The sequence below is a fragment of the Mastigoproctus giganteus genome, chromosome 4 (assembly GCF_048544385.1).
Source record: "Mastigoproctus giganteus isolate SK-2022 chromosome 4, ASM4854438v1, whole genome shotgun sequence".
In the NCBI taxonomy this organism is placed as follows: Eukaryota; Metazoa; Arthropoda; class Arachnida; order Uropygi; family Thelyphonidae; genus Mastigoproctus; species Mastigoproctus giganteus.
In genome coordinates, this window is record NC_143578.1 from 111,154,051 (window position 1) to 111,172,211 (window position 18,161).

The 18,161-nt window shown below is 36.3% G+C and overlaps 1 protein-coding gene across 1 annotated transcript in view; it reads left to right on the forward strand.

The window, feature by feature from the left end:
* The window catches only part of LOC150086991 (WD repeat-containing protein 18), a 104,572-nt gene that overhangs the window by 14,870 nt on the left and 71,541 nt on the right, over positions 1-18,161 (forward strand). The window contains exon 3 of the mRNA XM_090371731.1: positions 4,421-4,531. Coding sequence (XP_090227857.1) covers positions 4,421-4,531 — 111 coding nt within the window. The remainder of the gene's footprint in view (positions 1-4,420; positions 4,532-18,161) is intronic.

Consider the following 18,161-nt stretch of genomic DNA (forward strand, 5'->3'; position numbering starts at 1 on the left):
AAACATCATTTTGGAAAGAATGCAAATTATCTGCATCCCAATTATCGGTTGATTGGACTCATCTCAGTTTGCCTAATTATTCACTGTATGATTCTTTTCACTTCAAAGGTGGTACTTGTGCATATGCCCGCTATGAAATTCTTTGTCAGAGACTTAGTAATTTGGAATCTCCTGTTAACAAGCACAGACCACCCTGAGAAAAATTCTATCCCATGAGCTTTTCACAATCTCTCCAGGGCCTAATTGATTGGCAAGGCTCTCGTCATATACTCCTTCATATGTGTCTGGACAGAATTGCAGACACTTTTAAATTTAACCCTAATTCACACTTTTTTTTTTTTTTTTTTTTTTTCTTTTCATTGTTGCCCTGTTCTTGTTAAGTAAATGTGCAGATCTCCTACTCTTAATGTCATTATTGCCAATGTGTACAACAATATCACCTTTTGTGGCCTTAAAAGATGATATGTGCTCTACAATGTTGTCAACTTTGATCCCCTCACAGGCATACCCTAGGTAATTTGTCATTGTAGTAAACTTCCACCTGGTATTGTTAGAAGATATAGACCAATGAGATGAGTAGGGGGTTTATTTATTTATTTTATTTTTTGGCTGATACTGCATGAGCTTGCATCATTTTGCCGCTAAGTGCTCTTATAAACATATTGTAATGACAAGCCTACAGCATTGATTAATTTACAGTTGATAAGGTGATACAACAGTTGTGGAGTCCAATCTCTAATAATGATTTGTTTTATTTAGTATTATTATTATTATTATTTTTTTGTTAATCAGCATATAGACAAATTCACAGTAACAGTATTTTATCTCAGTATATAAAGATAGATAAATCTTAGAAGATAACCTTAAAAATATTAATATTAGCATTAGTAGAGGCATACAATGAAAGAAAGTAAGTTTATGCAGCATCAGCCAAAAAAAAAAAAAAAACCCTCCCATTTCACTCCTCCATTCATTCCAAATGCCTGTCCAGCTCAGCCTTAAATTTATTTAGGCTATGAACTTCTGCAACAAAAGTGGAAGTTTGTTCCACCAGTCAACTACTCGCCAGCTAATATAAACTGTTTGTTTTTACCAATTTACAATTACTCACAAAAATCAGCATAGATTGACTATGCATTATTTAAAATGATTTTTTTTTTTTTTTATGGAATTTAACTTTCTGTTAAGTAACACTTGAAGAAAATCAAATTACCTGAAAAGGCTATTCTCTTTCTAGATGACACCCCCTTTACACATCACACTTTTAGAAGGGAATGTGAAGGCCATGTTTTTATCACTGACTCTGATGTCCATGAACAAGGATGTTAGTTTCATTGATAAAATTCTAGACCCCTTTTATCCATAGATTCTGTAGATCAGGGAGCGAGGTGTCTCGAACGTTTAAAGAGACCACATAGACTACAGTTTTTGAATTCAATTTTGGAAAATATAGAAGACGCAAACACAGGCCTTATAGAATTATTAAAAGTTACCAACATGGAAGAATGTCAACACGATCATCAATAAAAGTAGTAAGAACTAAAAGAAGATAATGTGGAACAGTGTATTAATGGATTTCAGGCAAATTGAATGTTTTTAAAGTTTTACAGTGAGAAGCTACATAATAGTGAATTCAGTGATGTTTACCATCAAATAATCACAGATTTGTTGGAAAATGAAGTTATGGGTGACACGGAAATCATACACTCTGCTAGAAACAGATAATTCTAAATACAAAGAAGAGATTGAATCAAGTTTATGGCCAAAAATTTATCATGCAGCTGCATGTCCTTGTTACAAATTTAGCTGATTTCATTGGCACTCATAATCAAGAACATTTATAGGTTTGCCGAGCTGTCTAATCATAGCAAATAGATCGTGCTTACATTGAGCCTAGTAGTAGGTCGAGTTAGGAATTGCCCTTAGGAAGGCCAAATTGTTTTCGATACAGCTGTTAATGTATTCTTTGGATTGAACTTGTTCATGAGTCAGTTTTGTATCTTTACCTATGTATTTGAAGGCCATAGTCAAAGAGTCTCTCATTCTCAATTTCATTATCTTCATTGCTACGTAAAGGAGATGATATGGTTTAACACGATCTGACTGCATCAGTGAGATCGCCTGAGCTTGCTTGTTGCCATCACGAATGGAGTCGTACAAAATTCTCTTTGAACATTCTCAATTGTCCAAGATAAATGCTGGTATTTTAGTTTTCCTGGGACAATTCGAAGATATTTATCCTTCCTACACAACATTTGTTGTTCGGAGATGAGACTTTCCTCGATCGGAACCGCTTCGCTTATGTCGTCTTTAGCCAAATTAATTTCCATGTGACTGTCATCAAAGAATGACTGCTCTATCATGATTTGATACAATCGATATAGAAACCACGCTTTAATCACTTGCTTTCTTAGTAACCCGATCAGATAGCTTGTCTTGTGTATTTTCTTGTGTTTTTTATGCACGTTTATACAATGATCAACGTCAATCTCTCTTGGCAAGTGACGGACCATTGTGTTGACTGAAACAAGCACAAATAAGGTGCGTGTCTCAGTACCTTATTTGTACAATCATGAGCAAGAAAAAATAAGCCTCTCTGTCACTAAATCCAACTTTGTTGAATGTGATGGAATTTCTGGATAGACAAAGCCATTTGACAATTAGATACATAATAATATGGTGCTGTTCTTAAATGATCTTCTGTATCTATTATACACAAGGATTCGGTTGATGTCAGAATTGGGAAATGCAGTGCACATCAATGGTGTGTTTCTTTATTTTTCTTTATGTCGTTTTTGAACCATAGACGATCGCAAATGTAGCATAGAGAACAGAAATAATTTTTCATAAATTTACGTTGAAACTCTCGATGCACGTAAATAGTAGTCGGTGTAAGGAAAAGAAGCTTGATCGTTTAAACTCATCTGATCTGAAATTGGAGAAATGTCTTGTTGTTCATAATTAATACTCACTTCAGGTACATTATTGTTAGATGGAGTGGCATTGCTGGTTGAAAGCACTGCTAAATCCAACACTTGATTTTCTGTTTGTTTTTTATGCAATCTTTATAGTCTTTGTCATTCTCATGCACTCATTGCTACCCCCATCTTTGTTTTCTTAGGTTGGCTTGCTCAATACTCAAATGGGTAATTAGGCTATTGACTTGGATTTCGCTAACCTCTTCCAAACTTTGATTCAGTAGAATAAGTTGCAAGTGCGAGCATAAAATGTTACATAATTTATAACTTTGGTTCTAGCTGTTCGATTTTAGAACGGCTCTTTTAGAATTTCTGATTTTCGTCAAAGATGTTTTCACATAAAACGTCTTTCGTGCATACCGGGTACATGAGAGATTTTTTTTTTTCCTGTTTTGACTTTATAGCCAAATATTAGAATGGGATTATTGTCAAAAATGAAACCTTAAAATCCAAAGGGAAAAAATTTAAAATTGGGGGGAAAAATGCCAAAAATAATAAATAATAGAAAATTTTAAAATGTAAATTAAAATATATATATATATTTTTTTTTTTTTGCTGTAATATTTGTAAGTGTGTGTGTGTGTGTGTGTGTGTGTGTGTGTGTGTGTGTGTGTGTGTGTGTGTGTGTGTGTGTGCACACATACATACAAATGTATATATATACTATTTGTTCCAGTTTCATTGCTTCTGGATCCAAATTCCAGAGAATTTCTTAAATTTCAGCTTGTTTAAGCCCACATTAAGCTTGTAAAAAGAGCCATGTCCTCCTTTAAGCACAATTGATACAGACATAATTTGTTGGCAGACCCATTGTATTTTCCATTTAATGTTTCAGTGTTAATATACACACACAGATGAAATATTAAATGAAAAATACACACCCTTTAACACTGGAGCTTGTTGAGAACCAGACTGAATAAGTGACATATATTACTGTGCACATATCAATGCATTATATATTTACAAGTGAAGTTCCCATGGGATGAAATTTTCTAATTATCAGCATTACCTTCCCACAGATTGCAGTAGAAACTCAAAACAATTTGCTGTACAGTATTTCAGAAGAGTTATTTGCTTTTTTATTCATCAAAATATCCTTTTTATGGTATAAATTTTATTTTTAAATTATAGTACATAGATTATGAGAGAATAAAATTACATTTCACTTTATTTTTCTGCCCAGCACTATTCAGTGAAAGTAGGTCCCAACTTCTCAATTATTAAAAAATGAATAATTTCAAGAAAAAAAAAGTGCAAATCACACTTGCTTAAATGTGAGTTGAACTGCCATAAGTAATAACATAGGTGGTAGTTCACTGGTGGCAGATTAACATAAGTTGAGGATTGCCTATATTTTGAGTTTCATAAATGCATTCATTAAACTTCTTGTAATTTATTAAAGTTCAGTTTATTAATTTTTATATTTCTTATGTTTTATATAGGAACAAGTGCACATGAAAATGATAGTCTCAGGATGTGTTACCGCTTTGGCAGTATCTCCTGACTGTATTTATTGTGTAGCTGGAATAAATGATAAACTTCATATATGGCAGGTATGATTGCAAACAGAAACTCTATACAAAATGCAGAGTAAGTGTATACACTGCTGTGATTATTTAAAATTGAAGATTTTTTTTTAATATTGACAAAATTTAAAAGGGTAACTCAGTGATACAACCAGCCATGTAAGTATCCCTGAGTATCAAAATAACTATGAGCGCAAGTCAGTTCATTTCTTTCTTTCCTACAGTAAACAGAGCAGTTACATTATCTGGTTGCTAAGATATCACCTGTACTTTACTTGGATACTTTCAACTTGCCAAAACCTAATTTATAAAAATTAAGGGCTGAAAATTATCAGTGCACATAAAATCTGCTTGCCTGTTTGTCATAGGCATGTAACTTACAGTGATTTGTAACTAGATTTTTATCTTTTACCACTGTGAATTTAATTAGGAACCAGTAAGCTTATTCGGAATGAACACGTGCTTCCACTGAAAGTTACTAACTATCCAAAGCTGTATACTCTTAAACTTTAATGTCACTGACATGAGTTAAAGAATATAGATAAAAATTTGCAGAAGTCTGCAATTCCTTTCATTTCTTTCCTTGTGGGATGGGTTGGTCACAGATATTGAGGTTTTTTTCTATAGGGGAAAAAAACACTTGGAATGTGCTGTGGAAAGCATCCACAGCCTGTATATCTTTACTTCACTCAGATGCCAGGTTCAGTCATTTGGAGCAGTACATTCCAGCCAGAAGTAGATGACTAAAGTCATTTTCTATAAATTTATCCCTCCCTCTCTCAACAAAAAATTTGGGATTGTAGTGTCAGTATGTGTGTTTATATTAACTAATTTTGGTTTACCTATTTATCATTAAAAATAATCTTCTGCTGATATAGTGTTCCTCATTGCATCATTTTTGGGGCAGGAAATTTTTTCTGCTATTCTGACTTTTCTGCATTGAAATTTGCCAGCTGTGCTTGTTCTGAATTATCTTCTTCTTCTTTAGTTTTCATATCACTGAGACTCATGTTTTTTGCAAATGTCATTTTGATTTTATCTCATCTGAAATTGCTTTTTCTCTACATCTTCACTAATAAACTTAAAGATCAGTTAGTATTAGTAGTGGCAAATGATGCAAGAAAGCAATCTTGCACAGCATCAGCCAAGAAAAAAAAGAGAGAGAGAGAGAGAAAAACACTTCCCATTTCACTGCAACTGTCCTTCCTCAATTTGAATTTATGCTGCCTTTAGAATCCCTCTCATCAACATTGAGCTTGCGCAGTCCATTCAAAGCCTTATACACCTCAATCAGATCATCTCGCAGGTGCCTAGTTTACAAAATTTAAGCCTTTCTTGGTAAGAGCACCCTGTTGTTCCACTCACCAGTCTTGTTGCCCTTCTCTGTACTTGTTCCAGCAGGTCTGCATTCTTCCTAAAATGAGGCCTCTAGACATGTATGCAGTACTCAAGATGTAGCCCGACCATTGCCTTATACATAGGGATAAGGATATCCCATAACCACCTCCTTATCCCTGCTAGCAAAACCCCATGAGCTCTTCTGGCAGCCTGTCTGTGCTGCTCGGCAAACTTTGTATCAGGCTGCACAATACAAGTCTTTTTCATTTTCTGCTACCCTGGGTGTAGTACCGCACAATTAGTACATTACTCTAGATTACTGCTACCCACATGTATCAAGGTTAAACTTTAATTGCCATTTCTCAGCCCATCTGCCTAATTTTTATAGATCCTGTTGTTAGTAGCATACCTTGGTTAGTGTTATTAACCACTCTGCCAACCTTAGTATCATCTGCAAAGTTAAACGTTAAGCCTGATATGCTTTCATCAGTATCACTAATAAATATTGAAAACAACAACGGGCCTAACACTGAACCCTGGGGAACTCCACTAATAACATTAGGCCAAGGAGAGCAATGCCCATTGATAACTACTCTCTGTCTTCTCCCATTCAACCATACCTTTATCCATAACAGCAACTTGCCTCTAATGCCACCCTGCTCCAGTTTTTTCAGCAGTCTTTTATGTAAGACAGAATCAAAAGCTTTTCTGAATTCTCAGTATACAAGGTCAAAATTATTTTTTTGCATTCAGTTCCTTTGTTACTGTGTCATTGCATGCAATCAGATTGGTTAGACAAGATCATCCTTAACAGATCCATACTATGACTGCGATATAACTGCATTCTTGTCTATATAATTCTGCACTACTTCTTTAACCAGTGGTTCCATTATTTTTCCAGGATCAGAAGTCAAGCTAGCAGATCCATAATTGCTTGTGTCATCCTTTGCACCCCCCCCCCTGTGGAACTGGGAATACATTTCTCATCTCCACTTCAGAATCCCCCCCCCCCCCATGAATTCAAGAAGACTCTCATAATCGTGGCCAAAGGCTATGATTACGAGAGCTTTTCCACTCCAACCCAGGAGCCATTTTTATATTTAGCTTCCAATATTTTCTCTTCCACTTTCCTCTCAGTTATCAAAAAATCATTCAGCACCCTCTTAGAATTCGTTACATGCAAAATACCTATTCAACAGCCTGTCAGCAACCTGAGCAGGATCATAAACAGGTAAATCTATATCTAGTGCCCAGTGCGACTCATCCCCTTCCTTCTAGTGTTGACATAAGTAAAGAAGTCTTTGCTGCTTATTTTTGCATTCTTTGCCAGAGACTTAAGGTCAAAGATGTCTTTACTTATGTGCGGACGCCTCCGTAGCCAGGTGGGAAGGAGCAGCAGTGCATAGCCCACGCTTCTTGATTAGACCGGGGTTCGAAAATACAGAGGATGCAGAAAGGTCAGGGAATGACCACCGCATATTCCCGGAGCAGTATGGCCTTAGTTGCCAATGCTCCTAAAAACCAAATAACAACAACCAAACCAAATAACTTTACTTATGTAAAGACATCTTTGTAGGCATGAAACTAAGAGCTATTAATTTTCCCACAGGAGACATCCAAAGACATGAAATATACACTTCTGCCTAAAAGGCTGGAATCTTTTTTTATTTTTCTGAATTTTCAGTTTTTATTAAAATAGGACCAACTTGTTTATTAGTTTTTATTAAAATATTTTCTATGTATAAAAATCAGAAAACTTAAATAATATTTAAGAGAACTGTAGAAGGTTCCTGAACTTTGTAGATGATTATAGAATATTGTTGAAAAAGGTAGCATTGTTTCAATATTATAGATTGTAGATGATTCTAGAGTGTTTTTCAATAATGTAAACTGAGGAGTAAGAACTGTAACTTATAAAATCGAACACCCGTTATTCAGAAAGAGTGTTTAGTGTGTTTCATAATAAACATGACAAGACATAAGAACTGTGTGGTGAAAAAGAGACTTGCTATTATAGCTCTGTATAAAGAAAGTTAGTTGATGTGAAGTAAGGGCCTCTGTAGCCAAGTGGTCAGGAGCGGGAGTGCATCGCACACGCTCTTTGAGTAGACTGGGGTTCACATCCCTGACTGCTGAATACAGTCGATCTGCCAACCTGCACTGGACCAGCGTGGCAGATTATGGTCCATTTCCCTCAGCATGAATTGTTGAGGAGGCTTCCATCCTGCAGTGGGTTGATAATGGCTGCACTTTACCTTTTTTATCAGCAGAAGACTAGGTCTTTCATTTAAAGAAGTGCAAACTAGCATTCAACAATTCAGGGAGACTGAAGTTTAAAGGACAAACCACGATCAAGACGATTGTGCATAACAACAGAAGCACAAGATAAGACCATAACACTGATTTCCTAATGTAATCGATAATTTACTGCACCGTAATTTGGGCTGAGTTCAATAGGAACGGAGAACCTCCCATGCCTACATCCACTGTAAAACTTCATTTGAAACTATCAGGACTTCATGTAGGTCCAAAAACCCTTATTTAAACCAGAAAATAGAAAGAAATTGTTGACTTGGGCTAAGAGCCATCAAAAGATAGTTGAAAAGTGGAAAAATATACTGTGGACAGATGAACCCATACTTCAAATTTTTGGATCCAAGCATAGGATTTATGTGAGACGATCAACTGAAAAAAAAAAATTATTGTACCATGTTTAGTTCTCCCAGTTTATTCGTGGACTAATGTTTTTAGTGGAGTCCCCCAGTGTTTTACCATTGTTGTTTTCTGTATTTATTAATGATATTGATGAAGGTATATCAGGCTTATTGTCCAAGTTTGCTGACAATAAGCCTGATATACCTAATGACAGTACGCTACTGCAACAGAATCTAGAAAAATTGAGCAGATGGGCTGAGAGGTAGCAACTGAAGTTTAACATTGCCAAATGTAAAGTACTGCATATGGGTACCAGTAACCCCCAAGTAACATATCAACTATGTGGTACTACAGTCAGGGTAGTGGAGAATGAAAAAGATCTGGCTGTAATTGTGCAGTCAGATATGAAGTTTTCTGAGCAGTGCAGACAGTCTGCTAGCTGGGATGAGGAGGTGATTATCCCCTAGTATAAGGCTATGGTCAGGCCACACCTTGAGTACTGTATACGGATCTGGGGGGGGGTCTCATTTTAGGAAGGAGGTAGGGCTGCTGGAACAAATACAGAGAAGGGCAACGAGATTGGTGAATGGAACCAAGAGTTGCTTTTATGAAAAAAGGCCTGAGTTATGCAAATTGCAGTGTCTGGAAATTAGGCACCTACGAGGTGATCTCATTGATTTTCTTTATTTTTTGCTGGATTTGGCTCATCATGGCATAGTCGCCCTTGTGCCATAAAAATCAAATCAAATCTTTATTTTGTAGTGTAAATTTTTAAAAAAAAATGCTCAAATCATGGAAAATGTAAAAAAAAAGAAAATTGGAGGGGTAGCAAAATAGGTGTGTGTGTGGTTTTTTTTTTTTTTTTTTTTTTTACTTCGAGCTCTTCTACTTACATTTACACAATCCAAAAAAAAAAAAAAAGTTATCAAAATTGAGAGCTAGCCCACATATTTTTGATTACACTAAAGTTGAGCTTCCATATTAGTGTAGATAAAATATTGTATCTACTGTACTGTTTTTCTTATAAATAAAAATAAGTTTTCAAGGATACACCCTGAACAATATATTTTTGCTTTTGTAGTACACATATTTTGCTGTTTTGTTTCAATCAATAATTAAGTAAAATAAAGCAGAAATACTTCTACGTAATATAAAAGTGGGGCAAAACACAATAGATTTTATTGAACAACTAATCGTTCTTTTCAGATAGTTTTAGCAGAATGTATTATAATGAAATTTCATTTACAATGAAATGATTTTTGCACCCCACGAAGTTCGTTGTAACATGATTTTACTATATTTTAATTCACACTACGTTTTATTTTGTAATTTATTGTGGCGGTAGGTTTTATTTCTAATACTAAATTACAATCCAACAGCTGTATGCTTTCTACTTTTGTTATTCAGAATTTCAGCAGTAATTAGAGCCCATTGACCTAAATGTCTAATAACCCTTCTGAATTTTTTTCTCAAGTTTCAGATAGGACAATCCACCCTTGCCTCACTGGTAGTGGCATCCTCTTATGGTGCTTGTATCAAGGGTTTGACTGTGGGGTGGTAAATATTGGGCAGTGCACCTATTTATCTTGTAATAAATAAATAAATAAATAAAAACTTAATCAAGTACTTTGACATATGTATTATATACTTCCTGAGTGTTCTGTTTCTGTAATGTGTGTGCTTACTTTTTGAATTAATTCTCAATCACTTTCTTTAAATATACAGTAACATTTGAAATCCTGCTTATATTGTAAAAATTCATTAACAGCAATGAATGTTCTATAGTTTAAAGAATATCACATTTGCTGCTGCGTACACATATACTAACCTTAATACAAGCAGAAAACAAAACTATACTGAGCTATTAAAAAAACTAAGAGTTGCTTCTAATAGCTCAGAGTTCAATTGGTTGCCGACAGAATTGAGTAGTTGTTAATTTCCCATGCTTTTACTTTTGCAGCACTCGTTTATTTGACTGCTTAAGAATGACTGCCCATGTATGTTATGGCACAGCACTTGGATAATGGCACATTGCTCATAGTACCATTTGTATAACAGTACTACGAGCTTATATGAATAATGGCACGTTGCTCATAGTACCATTTAACCTTATATGCATCAGGTGTAGAGAATATGATATGCATGAAACCACCATTTGCTTTTTTAAATTCTATTTCGTTGAAAATACCAAAACATGGCAGTGATAATATTGTCACTAGGCATTTTACACAATTGATCAAAAATAAGTCTCCAAGAGTGCAGAACTTTAGTCATCTGGTTACAAGCAGCTGATCTCCATTGATGGGGAAGAGAGCTAGCATGATAATTGCATCAGTCCAGTGGGGGAGCCTAAACAGAACTTAAAACTATCTCTGTAAATATCCAAAGAGATTTACAAATGATTTAAAGAACCATATACTGTACTAGACAGATAGGTTTTAAGGTACAGAAGCAACATGGTAATAATGCACCATTCGAGTTAGAATCCAGGAAGTGAATGAAAGGATTAAACTCCTCTAAGAACCACACACACACACACACACACACTGGAAAGAGTACTTACTGAAACTCTTATAGATTTTTTTTTTTTTTTTTTTTGGCCTACAAGTAGAATTGGGAAATGCATGAAAGGATTGAACTCCAAAGCTTGAACAAAGCTAGCAGATAATGATGTCATATACAAAGTAGGCCGCAAGGGAAACAGAAAATAACCTAAAAACAGCTGCACCACAACAAAAGGAAACTATAAAAGTAAAAACTAATAGAACAGCCGACAACAAAGGAGTAATACAATAGAACCCTGATAAGAAATTCCTGCATAAGAAGTTTTCCCCTGTACTAGTTTCAACACTGTACGTTGTAATGTATTATTTTCTCACGTAAGAAGTTTCCTGGGTAAAAAGCTTTCCCGCATAAAAAATTTGTGATAAAGAATACACGGTATATTATTATAACATTATTCCCACTTAATAAGTTTTTTTAAATATAGAAATTCATTATTTTTATATTAAAAAATTATAAAACAATATAAATCATTTTGGTAATCGAACAAGTTAGTGCATAGGGTAAAAATTTAGTATCCGGTACTCACGGGCATGGTAAAAATGAATGACATGCTGCTGCTTCTTTTGCTTCAATCCATCCCGAAGTCATCTAAAGACCTAACTTTTTTACAAGGCCTTATAAGTTTTCCTGTAACTTCTCATGTAAGAGAGGAGAGCAGTCGTCCTTCAGTTCGTAGGCCACGTACAGTGGCTAGCAATCACATCCTTCACTTTGACAGAACCAATTATATCCTCCACTTTGACTGTACGTTTGCCACGCCCAGGGTTACCGGATATTAAATTTTAGACATGCATAGCATCATTTTAGTTATTAGTAAACTACCGAAGTAGCTGAAGTGGCATTGTTTTTTACGTCTCATATTGTGAATGCCTTCACAACAAGTTGCCCTGATATTGCACTACTTTCAAATTCACCACTGAAGAAGAGATATGTTACTTATTCTCAGCAGATACTCCCCCTCTGGGTAATGATATTCGCTTAGAATCCACTGGTGAAGTGTTGCCTATTCAAGAATTCACTGTCGAAAGTAGTTCAGTATCAGGGCAACTCGTTGTGAAGGCATTCACAATATGAGATGAGATTAGCACTAGTAGAGGCATACTTGCTTTCTTATGCAGCTGATGCTGCATAAGAAAGAAAGCTTATGCAGCATCAGCCAAAAAAAAAACCTTCCCATTTCGCCCCTCCATTCGTTCAAAATGCCTGTCCAGCTTATCCTTAAATTTATTTAGGCTATTACCTTCCACAACAAAAGGTGGAAGTCTGTTCCACCAACCAGCTACCCGCTGGCTAAAGGCAATTTCCGCGCATCTGTTCTACAACTCTCTTTCCTCAATTTGAATTTGTGCCCTCTCGGGTTCTTAATCTGAGCAAAACAAAGAATCCCATCAGCATTCAGCTTGCTCAACCCATTCAAGGCCTTACACACCTCAATCAGATCACCTCGCAGGTGCCTACTGTCCAGGCGCTGCAATTTGCAGAACTTAAGCCTTTCTTGGTAAGAGCACCCCTTTCTTCCCCTCACCAATCTTGTTGCCCTTCTTTGTACTCGTTCTATCAATTCTACATTCTTCCTAAAATGAGGCCTCCAGACCTGTACACAGTACTCTAGGTGTGGTCTGACCATTGCCTTGTATAACAGGATAATCATCTCCCTGTCCCTGCTAGCAAAATTCCTATATATCATTGACAAGACTCCATGACCCTTCCTGGCAGCCCATCTACACCGCTCAGCGAACATATTTGACTGCACAATTACCCCCAGGTATTTTTCACTTTCCACTTCCCCGAGTTTAGTACCACACGGTATATTTCTCTTCGGTTATTGCTACCCATATGCAGTACTTTGCATTTGTCAATGTTAAACTTCAGTTGCCACTTGTCAGCCCATTTGCCCAACTTATCTAGATCCAGTTGGAGTAGCATACTGTCTTTACTGTCGTTAACAACTCTGCCAACCTTTGTATCATCTGCAAGCTAGCCGGGTGGGTAAAGTGCCTGCTTGGCAACCCACAGGTCGTGGGTTCGAATCCCGCCTCAGGCTTGGATCAAAGTACTGCAAAAACCTTGGGAGGTGCATTATGGCCACAGAAGCCGATGTGCCAACAACTACCAACTACCAAAAAAAAAAAAAAAAAAAAAAATCATCTGCAAACTTAGACATTAAGCCTGATATACCTTCATCGATATCATTGATAAATACACAAAACAACAATGGGCCAAACACTGAACCCTGTGGAACTCTGCTAATAACATTAATCCACATAGAGCAGTGCCCATTTATTACCACCCTCTGTCTTCTACCACTCAACCACCCTTTTATCATTGTAGCAACTTACCCTTAATGTCATACCTCTCCAATTTGTACAGCAGTCTTCCATGTGGAATGGTGCACTATAGCCATAGTTGCCGATGCGCCCAATAAATTCCGAAACAAACAAACAATCCATGTGGAACAGTATCAAAAGCTTTCCTGAAATCCAAGTATATATCAGAATTATTTTTGGCATTCAGTTCCTTTGTGACCATATCACAGTATCCAATCAAATTGGTCAGACAAGACTTTCCCTTAACAAACCCATGCTGTGTCTTAACTATTTCTGCAGTCTTGTATAGATGATCCTGCAATGCTTCTTTAACCAGTGATTCCATTATTTTCCCAGGAACACAAGTTAAATTAACAGGTCTATAGTTACTTGTGTTACCTTTTGAATCCCCTTTGTGAATTGGTGATACATTTGCAGATCTACAGTCCATGGGAACCTTCCCCGAGTCCAAGGTAGCTTTCATAATTATTGCTAAGAGTTTGCTTATTTCCTTAGCTGCCTCCCTTTTTTATGTTTAACTTCAACAGTTTCTCCTCCACTTTGCTCTCAGTTATTACAAAATGGCTGAGCTCCCTGTAAGAGTTTGATAAACTTCTGGTACTCCCCTCATTGAATAATTCACATGTGAATGTAGATGCAAAATACTCATTCAGTTTATCAGCTACCTGAGCATGATCATCAATAGTCCACCCACCTATGTTAAGCGATCCAATCTGATTCATCCCTTTCCTTGTAGAGTTTACATAAGTAAAGAACTCTTTGCTATTTTTCTTTGCATCCTTTGCTAAGGATTTCTTGTAATTTGCCTTCGCCTACCTAACCTTCTTTGTGACTTGATTACAGACTAGTTTATATCTGCCATAGACGTCTGTGTTACCTGATACTTTATATGCATCCCGTACATTTTTCTTCTCTGCCACGATCCTCATTAGTTCATCTGACATCCATTTAGGCCTAAACCTTGAACAGTATTTCAGTTGGAATGAAAAGCCTAGTTGCCTCCAAAATTAAGTCCCTCTAATGCTTCCCATTTAGAATTCAATGTTGGTAAAATCATCAGTTGATTCCACCGAACAGAACTTAAAAACTATCTGAGACCCCTGTAGTCACCTTTACGAAAGAAAAAGCCCTTCCCTTTAGCCTTGATGGTAGTTACATCTTTAAATAATTCCCACATCAGTACATTGTGATCACTATCACCCAGTGGTTCCTTTATCTGCAAATTCTTAATGCATGAATAATCACTCCTGATAATCAGATCAAGTGTATTACTCCCTATTATTGCCTCTCGAACATGTTGCTGTAGAAAACAGTCATCCAATAAATCCACAAAAGTCTTGCTAGTGTGTGAGTGACCAGTCCACAAGTTCTATTCAATATCTGGGAAGTTAAAATCCCCCATTATAAGATATTCTGATTTACTGGCCCACTCTATTTCTCTGCACAATTTCTCATTATACTCATCAGATTCATTAGGCCTACGCTCATTTTTCTTTCCCAGTGCTTATGTCACACCAAACAGACTGAACATTGCATTGTCCACCAAAATCAATTGGATGAACTTCCTTAGATTTTGTTTCTTAACTAACAGCATAACCCTTCATCCCTTCCTTTCTGTCCTGTCTATCCTTTCTATAAATTGTTCTCCCCAAATTCAAATTCTACACTGCTTATGTCTGTGTGACACCCTGTCTCTGATATTCCAACAATATCTGCCTTTGATGTCTTGACTAGCACTTCAAGCTCATCAAATTTATTAACTATACCTCTAGCATTAGTGTACATGCAAGTATACATGCATCTGTTTCTACTCTTAGTTACTGTAACACAGCCCATGTATTTATTTGTTCCACTATGACTCCCAGCAGCCCTGGAAATCTCCATTGCCTTGCTTTCCAGACTGCTGCTCATTCTAATAGAAGCAGTGCACAAATCACTTTTGCCTCTGCCTGTGGCCACTGTTAACCTTTTAGTCTGCGTATCCCACCAAGCTAGCAGTTTTCTGATCCACCTAACATTGCCTCGATAGCATCAGCAAATATTCTTGCACCCGTTCTATTTAAGTGTAGCCCATCCTTGTAGAAGCACTCTCTCCTGTCAACAAGCACAGACCCAGGCTGAAAAAAAATGCTACCCCTTGAGCCTTGCACAATCTCTCCCAGGTTGAATTGATCGACAAGGCTTTCATCATATTCTCCCTCCTATCGTGTGTGGGCAAAATTGTAGACACTTTCACATTCAACCCTAACTCACGACTTTTTTTCAACATCGACCTGTACTTGTTGAGTAAATCTGCAGGTCTTTTACTCTTAATGTCATTAGTTCCAACGTGTACAACAATATCACTTTTTGTGCCCTTAAAAGATATCTGCTCTATGTCATCAACTTTTTCCCCTGGCAGACATACGTACTGTTCCACCTATCCTTCTTGCATAGTATATTCCCCGTCTCCCTGACAATAGAGTTACCAACAATAACTAGTTCCTTTGGGACCAACGCATTCTGCCTTGGAGATTGCCTCTGTGTTGCCTGATGCACAGGATTGAGCTCTGCTGTTGAGCTGGGCAGCTTAGAGCTTGATGGGGCCCCTCATGATAATTTCTTTTAGGGCATTTTCCCTACACCTCAAGCTCTCGTATATGCCCATCAGAACGCTGAGTTGGTGCCTAATTTCTTGACACTCTAGACACCTAGCACACACACACACACACACACACACAAAGGCATCCTCCTTGGCTAGATCATGTCCTGTTTTAGAAAGGTCAGCAAACATTTCGCACATTGTTTGAGACTGATGTGTTGGAGAATCGCCCCCTTCGTTTCTCCCCCAAGTTACAGCACTGTTGCTAGTCTGTGATCTTTTCTTCGTAGCTCTAGTCTGGGTCATGATTTCTGTTTAAATACAATTTAACTAACAATATTTTTGATTAATTGATAATACTATAATAAGCTAACAGATTCCTAATTGAGTGCTTCGCTTTTTTTTTTTTTTTTATTTGGTAGTTGTTGGCGCATCGGCTTCTGTGGCCATATTGCACCTCCCAAGGTTTTTGCAGTACTTTGATTCAAGCCCGAGGCGGGAATCGAACCTGCGACCTTTGGGTTGCCGGGCAGGTACTTTACCCACTCGGCTAGCCCGGTCGGCTGAGTGCTTTGTATTACGCTATCTAGTTTTACTTTATACCTTACACTATCAGTTCGATATATATATATATGTTACTTCTTATCGCTATATATATATATATATATATATATATATATATATATATAGTAATGAAATAATGTTAAAATGTAGAGGCCATCCTGTGTTTAAAAACACGAAGCAATCCATGAACTAACCGGACCCTAGGCAACAATAGTTAAACATAAATATTAAACTCAATAAAAATTATATATAAATAGCCGTCCATGGATTGGATTGTTCATGGATTGCTTCGTGTTTTTAAACACAGGATGGCCTCTACGTTTTAACATTATTTCATTACTACATAACAACGGATGTAATGTTCTATCACTGATGGCATTAATCCGATTGGTTAATATTATCATATAATATCCCTGTTCAATGCTTTAGTAATTATAGCATTAGTAAATATAACATCACAGTTCCACGCTTTAGTAATTTGATTCTATATATATATATACACACACACACACACACATGCTATTTCTTATTGACTACAATATGGTGGCTAGTTCAACAATATTGAACCCAACACTAGGAGTCGTAACTTCCAAAAAATCGCTAGTTAAATTCAAAATAAGAAGCTAAAACCTATTTAATACCTCTGTAAAAACGCTACTAAACCTATTTAATATCTCTGTAAAACACAATGTAGTATGTTAATTAACAAATAATATGGTAAAAATTTAAAAATATCTATCCCTTTACAGCAGCCAAAATCCACCGACTGTTCTCTTCCGTGAGTCATATAACAAAAACGGTACCATTTCACCTACTTCGGTGAGTTACTATGAAATAAAATGATACTATGCACTAACTTGTTCGATTAGTGAATTTTCCGTAATCAGAGGTTTTCAGCATTAAAATTTTTTTAGTACAGTACAAACATTTTGATATAATGGAGGTGACATGTTGCAATTGTTTTCAACGATATCCATAATTGGATACGTCGACCATGTTAAGTTTGGATATTTTTGAACAGTTCTGAATTATTTAGTGGATTGTTGCTTTGTCTTGTTATAATTGTGACCTTTTAAAGTATGTTGAAACTCCAAAGGAGCTCATTCTTACAACTTGGTAATGAGTTTGATGAACAGAATGTTAAGCAATTAGAAATCCTCAATTTAAAAATGTTTCCATTTCCCATAAGCAGAGTAAAATATTTATAAATTCTGAAATAGTACTTAAAAATGATCTTTAACTTATGTATGTGTATCATTTTATTTGTGTAGATATTTCATACCCTCAGGACATTTTTCCTTCTAAGATTTCCCTCGTAAGAAGTTCTAAACCTCCACTCCATTGGAAAACTTCTATCTGGGTTCTTAACTGTAATTGAAACAGGCAGTCAAAAGAATATATAGACTGTCAATGCCATACCCAAGTAGGGAATAACTGCAGAAATACCAAGAAAACCACTACCAAACAGTTTATGTAACAGAAAAGACTTAACTGCTGAGGGTCTAAGACTTATCAAAAAAGGAAACACTAAACTGTATAATAAATACAGTAAATTCCTATTGTAGTTAAGGTTCAACTTGGCAAGATACAATTTGGCTCTTACATACTAAGCCACCTAAAATATAAA